Source organism: Ictidomys tridecemlineatus, chromosome 7 (genome assembly GCF_052094955.1).
Source record: "Ictidomys tridecemlineatus isolate mIctTri1 chromosome 7, mIctTri1.hap1, whole genome shotgun sequence".
Lineage (NCBI taxonomy): Eukaryota > Metazoa > Chordata > Mammalia > Rodentia > Sciuridae > Ictidomys > Ictidomys tridecemlineatus.
The window spans coordinates 22194866-22206914 of NC_135483.1; the positions used below are offsets into that span (position 1 = coordinate 22194866).

The 12049-nt window shown below is 35.4% G+C and overlaps 1 protein-coding gene across 1 annotated transcript in view; it reads left to right on the forward strand.

Moving 5' to 3' along the window:
- Positions 1 to 5082, forward strand: part of Eif3h (eukaryotic translation initiation factor 3 subunit H) — a 97057-nt gene extending 91975 nt beyond the window's left edge. The window contains exons 6-8 of the mRNA XM_005316218.4: positions 520 to 640; positions 3132 to 3264; positions 4825 to 5082. Of these exons, the coding sequence (XP_005316275.1) occupies positions 520 to 640; positions 3132 to 3264; positions 4825 to 4922 (352 nt within the window). The 3' untranslated portion in view covers positions 4923 to 5082. The remainder of the gene's footprint in view (positions 1 to 519; positions 641 to 3131; positions 3265 to 4824) is intronic.
- Positions 5083 to 12049: the final 6967 nt, after the last annotated feature.

The window sequence follows — 12049 nt, forward strand, 5'->3', positions numbered from 1 at the left end:
ATACTACTACAGATTCTAGGAAAGAACAGAGATGAGGAGCCAGATGATGTGGCTCATTTAGAATAAGGTAAATAAAGAAATGGTGTGCCAGAAATCTTAACAGGTTTGCATGGCTCTTTGCTTAACTATTGATTTAAAACTCTGGGGCACATGGGGGTGGGGGTAGGGATGTTAAGGAAAAGGGTTCAGTAGTACTGAACTCAAGTTAAACTTGGTTTTCTGAAAGTATATATTATAGATGTCACGCTAGATATGCTTAACAGTTCCTATTTAACTTTTGCTGTCAACAATAAGAAACTGAGGTATTTCCAACAGCCCTGAGATTATAGTTGTGGGTGATAACATAAGTTTAATAATAAGCTGACTCAGATTCTTACCTCTACCCTTGCTTTAATGCATATGTGTGCTTCTAATTCTTTTAGCAAAAGGCAGATCGTGTTTTAACATCTGACTATTTAGAACAGTGGCAAAGTTATAGCTTAAAGTATGACATATCAGTGTGTTTACTTTGCATTTCAGCAATCATTTGGGGAAGAATCTACAGTTGCTGATGGACAGAGTGGATGAAATGAGCCAAGACATAGTCAAATATAACACATACATGAGGAATACTAGTAAGCAACAGCAGCAGAAACATCAGGTTGGTATTATAGAAAAAATCAATATACATTGACTTATAGGTGTGATGTTTTAATAGTCATTTTAAAGGCTGGATATGGTGATGCACACCTGTAATCCCAGAGATTCAGAAGACTGTGGCAGGAGGATTACAAGTTTAAGGCCAACCCTAGCAATTTACTGAGACTCTGTCAAAAAATAAAAAGGATTGGGGATGTAGCTCAGTGGTATAGTAACCTTGGGTGCAACCTCAGTATCAGAAAGAAAGTCATCTTAAAAATGATCTAAATTATCTCTAGTAAAACATTGACTGTTGGGGCTGGGGTTGTGGCTCAGTGGTAAAGCGCTCGCCTGGCACACGTGAGGCACTGGATTCAATCCTCAGCACCACATAAAAATAAAATAAAGGAATTGTGTCCACCTACAACTAAAAAATATTAAAAAAAAAACATTGACTGTTAGTTAAGAACTCTGTATCATATATTTTAAAAGATTGTTCTTTAGTAAATAATATTTTACAAATTGTAATTAAAAACACCAGATTTAAAGAGAGCTTATATATTAAGCTCAAGGTTATGCAAATAAGATATATATTTATGGAGAAAACTGGAGGCAAAGAGATTTCAGAGTGTCACAGTTCATTTCTTTACTCTAACTATAATTGGTTTGGTGGTGGTTCATTGCAGAATAGTTAGCAATCTTCAGTTCATTTAAAAAACTGAGCAGTTGTGATTAAGAGCAAGCAATTTTGATAGGAAATAATGCACCACCTGCTGTGAAATAGATAGTATAATACTAACAAAAATCATAGAATTACTTGAATATTCTCATGCACATACATATAGTTTTGGCCATTTAACCTTTTCTTTATTAGCATTGCCTTAGGACCACATGATTTTCATAGATCCGGGAATATTATTTTGGGACTGTATTGCTCTAAAATGTTCTTAGCATTTGATTGATAGATAAGTTGATTTCAGAGTCTTTATCCCTGGAAGTAGTATTTATATTTGCTGTGTTCATTAAAATGCACTTTAAACAAAGTGTTGTCAATTGTAAAATTCGAAGCACAGCTAAGTGCTTCGGAGACTTATGTAGTCAAAGAAAAACAAATTTTTCTGCCAGGTTCATATATGTCGTGAAATAAAAATGAATAGATAAATGAATGAATGAATTTTGCTACACTTGAATTGAGAAAATATATGTAAATCTATAAGTGAACATAGCTGCAGATTTCTAAACTATGAGAAAGGAATGTCCCAGTTTGATTGTATTCTCTTGCTGTTTTGTTGTTGGGGGTGGGAATCACTTGGGCTATCAAATTGATAATCTGTCACCCATGAGGTAATTCATACTAGAAGCCAATCTTTGGGACTCTTTTCAGAGTTATAATGTATTAAGATTTTTGCATTTAATATTTATTCATACTTACTAGTACCTTTCATAACCCTTTTTAGATGTATCTCACCTTCACTTTCATACCCCATAATAAGAAAGAAATCTGCAAAGCAAGTTACTCCTCTTCTTCAGGAGAAACTGTCATTGCCTTTGGTTTTCATAGGAATTCAAAGCTTTTAAGTTTTTCTTAGCCCACCTTGGTTTCTTATTACCTGACCTTTTAAAAGACCGTGTGTGGAAGATTATTTCACTGGCATTGTGAGCCATTCACAGCAACTAGCTCTTAATTGTTTGACATAAAAGTTTATAGTTATAGAATCTATATATGTATCCTCACCTTCTTTTCAGAGAATTGTAGAATGCAGAGTTTGAAAGTATTTGAAGTTAATATTCACTCTTAGCTACAGAGCTGAAACACACAAGACCATCTGTTAAGAATAGTAAAGACAGTGAACTTGCCAGGCTTGGTGGTGGACGCCTGTAATCCCAGCGGCTCGGGAGGCTGAGGCAGGAGGATTGTGAGTTCAAAGCCAGCCTCAGCAACAGTGAAGCACTTAGAAACTCAGTGAGATCTTGTCTCTAAAATAAAATACAAAATTTTTTTAAAAGGCTGGGGATGTAGCTCACTGGTCGAGTGCCCTGAGTTCAATCCCTGGTACCAAGAAGAAAAAAAAAAAAAAAAGACAGTGAACTTGATGGTAATAACATCATTGGTGTTATTATTATTTTATGTCAATAGGGATAAAATTGCACATAGTGTATTATTTAGTTGTTAAAGTTAGGATGAACCATTTCTCCCCTTTGTCCAGAATGCTGTATTCTTTTAATCACTGATCATGAGCCTCTTTTTAGTTCTGTTACTTCCAGAATCAATTTTGTTTTCTAAATCATATACACTGTTAGAGCTCACAGTGACACTGGAGTTTATTTTAAAACAAAAATATATAAATATATATATATTTTCTTCTACCATTACCAATATTTAGCTTCTTAAATATTGCCATTTATTAAACTTAGAATTCAGAGCAATGGGGTATTGTTGGTCATGTGAGAGAGTTCTTTTTTTTTACCCCCCTCAGAGAAAAATAATCAAATTATTTTTCTTTAAATTTTAGTATCAGCAGCGTCGTCAGCAGGAGAATATGCAACGTCAGAGTCGAGGAGAACCCCCACTCCCTGAGGAAGACCTGTCCAAACTCTTTAAGCCACTTCAGGCTCCTGCCAGGATGGATTCGCTACTCATTGCAGGTATAGTTATGTAAAGCGTGATATGTAGTTTTCTCTGTTCTTGAGGAAGCAGAAGACTATGAGAAATTTTACAGACAGAAACATAGCCCATGAAAGCTAATGTATTTTAAATAGTTAGATGAATTTGAGTCTAGTAGGTATAGTTTCTGAAATTTAAGAATTTGGTAAGTATTTTATTTCTCAGGTCCTTTCAGTTCTTCGCTTGGTGTATATCTAAACATTTTCAAGCTTTCTAAATTGGAAGCTTTTCCATCTTTCATGAAAATGAAGAAAAAAATTTTTTTTGGTCTCAATAATGCAGAGGTTCACGTAGCTTCAAGTGCCTTTTTATTTTCTACTTTAGATTGAGATACTTGAATGGAAGTTTTTGATTTGAAGAAAATATTGCCCTTTGAAATCATGGCAACATGAGTATAATTCTGGGTGAACTTCTGAGGAGACTTAGCATACGTCTATCACTCTGGTTAAGGTCTATGTCCTATGCTAGAGGCTGGGATTTATTTTTTGTTTTGTTTTGTCAGGGGATGGGTACCATGGATTGAATGCAGAGGTGCTTAACAGTTGAGCTGCATCCCCATCTCAACTATTGTTATTTTTAATTTTGAGACAGGATCTTGTTAAGTTGCTTAGAACCCTGCTAAGTTGCTGAGGCTGGCTTAAACTTTTTCTTCTTCTGCCTCAGCCTCCCTAGCTGCTGGTATTATAGGCATGTACCATTATGCCCAACCATAGGCTGGTTTTAATGTGTAATATTCACACTCTTATATGGCTGTATAATCTTATTTTTATAAAATATTATTAGATACTATTTTATTTTTGTCTGTGAGAAACTTTAATAGAGTGAAAAATCTACTCAAAGAAAAGCTGTTCTTAGTTTTTCAGTTCTATTAATAATGATATTTGAGTGGTTGAAAAATCCAAATTCCTTAACTTTCTAGTACACACACACATTTGGGAAAATGAGATATAGTTCTTTTTTGAGGCCTAATTGAGACAAAACTGTAGTGCTTATACTTTCAAGAAATGAATAGCTTTTGCATCAGATTAGATGCAAAAACGGTAATAGAGCCATTCTTCAGGGAGGAGTTTCTGCTTTGGGCTCAGGGGAAGGACCTTAAAACATGTCTAAAGTGTAGGTTGTAAACTGCTGTACCTGTTCAATGTCTGAACCAGGTGGATGTGGCTACTCTGCCATGCTATGATCATATATCTCCTTTCTGTCTGCTAAGGCAGTAATGTTTTCTCTGATTTCTTAGAGTACTGTCTGTTGATCAGATCTGGTACTGATTCAGCAGATTGATAGCTAATATATCCTTATAGCTGATAATCTTTTTAAGAAAGTTAGTTTTCCTTCATTTTAATCAAGAGTTGAAGATAACAACTTTTCAAAAGAAATTATGTTCTTTATTAAACTTTATGGAAAAATAGAACTGATTCTTGTAAATTTTTGGTTACAAACAGTTCTGGTGAATTCTATATTGTGCTGATTTTCTTGTTTGACTAGCATTCTAGATCATTTTATAACTTGGAGAACATTAAGACTCTTTTTCAAATTTTTAGGCCAGATTAATACTTACTGCCAGAACATCAAGGAGTTCACCGCCCAAAACTTAGGCAAACTCTTCATGGCCCAGGCTCTTCAAGAATACAACAACTAAGAAAATGAAGTTTTCAGAAAAGGAGTATCGTGGACACTTGAGATTACTCTCTGGCAACTATTGGAAGAATTTGTATTTGCATATTGAAAAGCACAGAGGATTCCTTGCTGTCTTTGGCTATAATGTCTTTCTAACTAATAATAAATTTTAAAAAAAAGAATCAACTGCTTGTTCATTTAGTTTCACACGTATTTAATCTATCCTGTTTTTACTTTGTTTATAGTTGTCTATTTTCATAGATAAAACAAGGCCTCCAGCAGGTTCAGACCTACAAGCTCTACTACTTTGCTCCTCTCAAGTGCTACATTTTGGCCACGTGGTCCGGGGCTGCCTATTCAGTCTCCCATCTGTAGACCGTGGCACCTGCAGTGAATTTTTATACTTCTTGGTTTCCAGGTGCTTCCCTGAATCCCAGGTTTCATATACTTGCCCTGACACTCTTTGTCTCCGGGATGGGATCACTTCTCTCATTTCTCCCATTAGTCTGTCTTTTTATTCTTCAAGAAACCATTTCCATACTCATAGAATATGCACAGGAATATTTAAAAAAAATTGTTTCACCAGAAGACCATGTTTTATAAGAAAATGATATTCATTTTGTATACATTATTATATTTAGGATTTCATATCTTTTCATAACACAAAATACAGTTCTACTAACAGCAAGTGTTGTGAATGGGGAAGGAGAAATTGGTAGGACAGTAGTACATTGAAAAAGATATTATATTTGAAAGATAATTAAAGATCCCATGTTTTTATAACAAAATTAGGTAGATACACTAGCTGGTGGGGGTGCCGTTTATAAGACTGTCAGATGGCAGTTCTTGAGGCAGATTATCAAAAAAGGAATGGATAAAGAGTAAGGAAAGTTAAGAAATCCTTATTTTCAACATTGTTTTAAAGATAACACTAAGGCTATAGGATCATGAAGCTAGATTGAATTGTTCAACTTCTCTGTTGCTTATGCACATGAGATGAAAATATTACTTTATGGGATGGTTCTGAGCATTAAGTTCACTGAAGGTTGGGATACAGCAAGTAGGATAATAGTTGGTGCATAGCAGGTATTCATTATATATTTATGACAAGATGCACACTCTAGGCAACCCAGGTTATGGGGTTATTTGTTGGGTCTTGCTTTTTTTTTTTTTTAAAGCTTGGGTCACGAATGTTCTAGATTCTAAGTACTTGCTCACTTACATAATTATTTTCCTAGTATAAATTTATAGAAGCAGATTTACTGGTCCAAGAGTATAAAATTTTAAGGCTTTTTACTTAAATTGCCTTCAAGAACAAGTCTGTTGGGGCTGAGGGTAGCTCAGTGGTGAAGCCTTTGCCTAGCATGAGGGAGGTTCTGGCCTCAGCCCCTAGCAGTGCAGTAAACAAAACAAAACCAAAAAAAAAGAAAGGAAAAAAGAAAGGCTCTCTTGATTTGCACTCCTACCTATAATGATTTCTTATCTGAGTCAACACATATTTGACTGTTAGGCAGAGGGAATGTATTGATAAACAAAACCAGAAATAGTTCTTGCCCTTGTGGACTATGTACTCCGATTGGTTCATTTCCCTCCATTCTAATTTCCTGGATTCAGAATTTTATTTTAGAGTTAAAGCATTCAGAGATAAAAATAGAACGAAAATTGGTTCAAATGTAACTTTAATTACTATTTTTCTCATGGTGTGAGAGTAATTTTTACAACTGATTCAATTAAGGTTTTCTTAAAGTTGTGATTCTTTTTATGATACCTTAAGATTGTCTAGATTCCTATAACTCAGTAATGTCTGAGTACACGCTTAATGGATGATTTCAGTAATTTTTGATTAGAAATTACGAATGTGGGAAAAACTGCCAAGAGAAACATCAGTGAAAATTAAATTGCCACATATTGTATGTATTCTTACAAAATAGCTGTTGTTCAGCATTTGATTTGAGTGTTATATTCTGACATCTTTCAGGGAAAAATACATGTGGTTCATCTTCTATACATATTTGCAGGTTTTTTTTTTCAAGTTGAAATGAGAAAATATCATGAACCAAGTACTAGGTCTAATAAGTCATTCACTTATCTAAGAGAAAAAGGCAAGAACAACTAAATGGGAAATTGAGTGTTAAGAACTAAGAATATAAAACACATTCGATACTAACCCTATAATCATTATTAATACTTTACAAAATGTTAGAAAATAGCATTTTTTTAAAGTTTTCGGTGGATACAACATCTTTATTTTTTCATGTGGTGCCGAGGATCGAACCCAGCGCCCCACTATGCCAGGCAAGCGCACCACCACTTGAGCCACATCCCCAGCCCCTAGCATTGTTCTTAATCTTAAACTATCTAAGAGAATACACCTGCTTTAGCCTACTTGAAATGCCCTATTTTTAAAATTCATTTTCAAATTTATATATGCTCAGATTATAAATGTTCATATTTATAGGGCACAAGGGTGAAATACAATGCAAAATGACCAAATCAAGCCAATAATGTGTCACCTTAAACATTTAATAGAAGAACATTTGAAATCCACCCTTCCGGTGACTGAATTATATAATATTCAGCTATTAGCTGGATTCACCACACTGAGTAATATCTATTAAAACAACAACAACAACAGAATCCCTGACTGAGACTTTTGTGCCTATGGCTATGGTTTTCCTATTCTCTATTCCTCAGCTTCTGGTAACCACCAGTCTGCTCTTATGAGTTGAGTTGTTTTGGATTACAAAGACAAGTAAGAACATGTAGTATTTGTCTTTCTATGTTGCTTTATCTTATAAAGCATATGTGCACTGATTCCATTCATGTTTGCAAATGATAGGATCTCTTCCTTTTTTAAAGAATTTTTTTGTTAAGATTTCCATTGTGTATATTTACCACATTTTTCTCTGTCCATTCATTCATTCATGGACTTTTAGATTGATTCCATAATGTGGCTGTAGCATATAATGCTAGTGAACATGTGTGGGCAGATCCCTCCTCAACATACTGATTTCAAATATTTTGGGTAAGTACCCGGAAGTAGGATTGTTGCATCCCCTTATTCTTTTAATATGAATGTAAACTTAAAAGTTTCCTTCTATTTTTGGAAGCTTGGAAGTTGAGATGTGGTTATCTAATATTAATTAATGGAGCTTGATGTTTCTCATAGCATCTACATATTTAAATGTTTGTATCTTCTAAAATGCTACTACATTGTACTGCTATGGTTTTGTAACAGCCTTTAGAAAGCTTTTGTCAACTTCTCTTTCAAACCATGTTGGCATTGATTCTGGTATATGGATACCAGAATGTTATGTTTAGGGGAAAAATAAAATGCCTATTTTAATTGTAAAGTTCATTTTTATAGTAAACATTTCTCAAATTATGTAATATACCATTTGTCCTTTTATGTTTTTTTCCTTCTCACTGGACATCTTTTTTTTAAAAAAAAATATTTTTTGAAAGTAGTTGGAAACAATACCTGTATTTTATTTATTTTTATGTGGTGCTGAGGACCGACCCAGGACCTCATATGTGCTAGATGAGCACTCTACCACTGAATCACAATCCCAGCCTGTGGGTATCTTTTTTGGTGACAGTTATGTACTTCTTTTTCTATTTTTCATTTAACAAGCATTTATCAAGTAGCTATGATGTGTCAAGCATTTTCAATATTACAAAGATAAACAGGATGCACATTCTGTCTCTGAGCTTATTAATATTAGTCGTGATGCCTTGGAGAGTACGTAAGGCCATCTCAACAGAATCCCTTCCTCACTTAGGTTATAGAGTGGTGACTTTGGGTAGTAAAAATGGGGTGAAGGGGAGAATGGAGATATGGTCCTATTGCTGTTGACAAAGGTGGAGAAGGATGCATGGTTGTTGAATCCTTATAGCCTAGGAGTGCTGTAGTGTGGAAGTTAGAACATGTGCAGTGGACATCAATTCCCATATTAGACTCCAAACCTCTTTTAGATGAATTGGAACAGGGGTTGATCTCCAAATTACTCAAGGCCAGGGTAGTGTGGGGGAATGGGAGCCAGAGTTGCTGGGAAATTAAGTTCACTGGAGCATACTGCTGTGGCCTAATTCCCATTGCCTTGAGACTTTTTTCATAAATGGATTCCATTTGGCTCATTGCTACTAGCAGAACCCAGCATGACTGCATAAATTCAAGAGCCATACTCTCAACTTGAAGAGTTTGGGAATTGTTTGATCTACCCCAGACCTTTTTTTTTTTTTTTTTTTTTAACCTGAGTACTTATATCCTCTGTGTTCTCAAAGGCTGTTAAACCATCACTTCAGTTGTCATGGGGTTAGTTTGCTAGAATCCCAGTTTGAGTCCCTGAGGTTAGATGTTGAGATCAATTTTGAGTTAGTCATCTTGTTTTTCAATCCTTTCACTGAATTTCCTGGACAACCCACTGTCCAAGATTGAATACAGTCTCAGAGTCTTACAAGTTTTCCTTAAAATCATGAATAAAGGGTAGAGAATGTGATGAATTTGTGCTTACTCTAGGGCTTACTGGAAGTCCTTCTAAATAGGTTTCATATATATGTTTGGTTTCTTCTATGTGCTTTCCCCACTCTTCATTAAAAAAAGAAAAAATTCTAATTCTCTAATGTCCTATTAAAGAAAAAATGATTTTCTTCTTTAATCCAATAAATGTTTTTACATTTAACAAATTCGAAGGGACTCTACAACATCCTCATATGACCTCTAATAATACAAAATGGTCACTCTACGAATGTCCTTATTTAAAGTTGATTGCAGTAGGAAAATATTGCTCTTGGTATTTGTCAACTTAAAAACAAACTCAGGAGTCACTTTTATCAGTAATATTTTTTCATTGACCGTCTCCAAAACAGCCATCTGGCATCTTCCATATTCCTTTGTAGACATAGATGCAAGGATTTGTTTAACTTTCGGCAGTGTTTACCTCTCTGATGGTAAATGATCCTTGCCTTCTCTTCTTGGACTGTGGTCTCTTGCCAATGTCTTACTTTGTGTGTATTGGAAATGGTTTTTATTTTGTCAAATCCTCTGGGTCATCTTTTCCCACCTTTGTTTATCTTGTCATTTGGCATTCACTTACTTAACGCCTAATTTCAGTCTGCTGATGAATTCTTTGGTTTTGATTCTTGCCCTTTATTTGGAGGTTTTAAAATTGCATTTCATTTTTTAAAATAATCACAAAGGTTTTAATTTCTTCTCTGATCCAATCATTCATGGCTGAATGTCATAATTCTCCAGTCAGGCAGGCAAGTGTCCCAATAACCTCATCTCAGATCACAATGGTGAGGGTCTATTTTTCTCTTTGATGCGTGCAGCTTCCATTATTGCTAATGAAAGGTCTTCATGTGCATTAAGGGGAAACTAGACCTCTAATGAGATACAGAGAGGAATTGCAGCTGATGGTTTCCACTTCTAGCCCACTGTACTATAACAGAAATGCACTCTCAGGAGGCAATGGGCCGAAGAAATACAAAATGCATGTGCTGCCTACATAAAATATCTCATAAGTACTTAATGGATGGGAGGTTTTGTTTTGGCTTACCATCTCTGATATTTCATACATGCTGAAAAGGAGCTCCATTATGGTGAAAGACAATCCAGGTATCTGGAGAAGAAAATGAATAGACAAGTTACGTTGTATTTGAGACAGGTTCTAAGAGCAATCTCCTTCATTAATATATTATTTTACAGTTCACAAAGTACTTGCTCATGTATTTTCTCATTTGGAATGAGGAAGGAGTACAAATGCATTAGAAAGCCAGTGTACTTGGTACTGACAGTACTGAAGGAGTGAGACAGCTCCTGCTCAGGATGTTGGAACCACCTTTCAGACAGGTAGGTGGTGATGAATGGCTGGCCCTTAACACATTAGGCAGCAGCACTGCGCTGGAGGTCAGGTCTTGTGCTCCTGTATCATCATCTTATTCTTACCAGAACATGGCACAGCATCTTCCTCATTGTGAGAAATAGTTCCTGTTTCAGGATATTTTTGCATTCACATGGTGTCTTTGCTTCAGTGAGCTCCCACTGGGATGTTTATAATGGAACCAATCAGTGACCCTTTTCTGATAAGAATTGAATTAAGGGTGTTCGAGTGTCCAGTTAGGCTCATTTCCTTCATAGAGGTTGTCTTCATGTTGATGATTATATAACTTGGGCCTGAGTAACATAGCACAGGAAGAAGCAGCCAGAATGAGAGGTAAATCTGCTTCCTGAGTTTCTAACACTTGGTTTTCTGTTTCTAGTCCCTTTTTGAGTCCTGGTTAGATTCTTGGATCTCATTAAAATGCCGAATCTTAATAACACTGTCCCCCCTTTTTTTTTCTTCAGCAATTTTGAATTGGTTTCTGTTTTTTTCAACTGACAGCAAACGAAACTTTTGTATATGCCAAGTTTATTTGCTATTAGGCTTCAACAGATTTGAGGAGGTAAAACATTAAGAGGCAGTAGGTTGTAAAAGTATTTTTGCAAATATGTTAATAGAATCTTACAACAGAGTTAGGTGGCCCTATCTCTGCCACCATTCACATCTCCACTCATAAATATGGAAATAGGTAGCAAGAGTTCTAGGTATGGTTTACAAAATAGATCACTCACCCTTCTCTTGTATTATTTTATGTCTCAGCATCTCTCAAAGAACTTGAATGTTGCTGCTTGTATGACTGACCTTTTCTATTTGCAAGATGCACTCTGATGCACATTGGGATTGTGATGTGGGTTTTTTTTTTTTTGCAGCATTTTAAGCACAAAGATTGCACACTCAAGAATGAACAGGAGTTAGGAGCTAATTAAAAACCTCTTGTATCTCCCCACTGCCTTGTCTGATCCAGCTGGGAAGTGGATGGAAGAGGTGAGCTTTTGCTGCGTTGCTGGAGATTGGTGGTATAAACAGGTGGCAGGGTATTCTAAATTTGGTCTGAGATGAAAACATTTCAAGCAAACAAAATTAAGCTACATTCTTCTGACAGCGAAGTATTTCTTTAGAGATGCAGATGTCAGTTTTATTAAAGCACAAATCAGCATTTGAAAAAAATACTTGAGGTTTGTGTATATATGTTTAAGAGCTACTTTTGACCCCAAAGAAAACAAAACTTTGGAAAACCTTTAAGTTACCTTTGCCTCTGGCTTCTAAA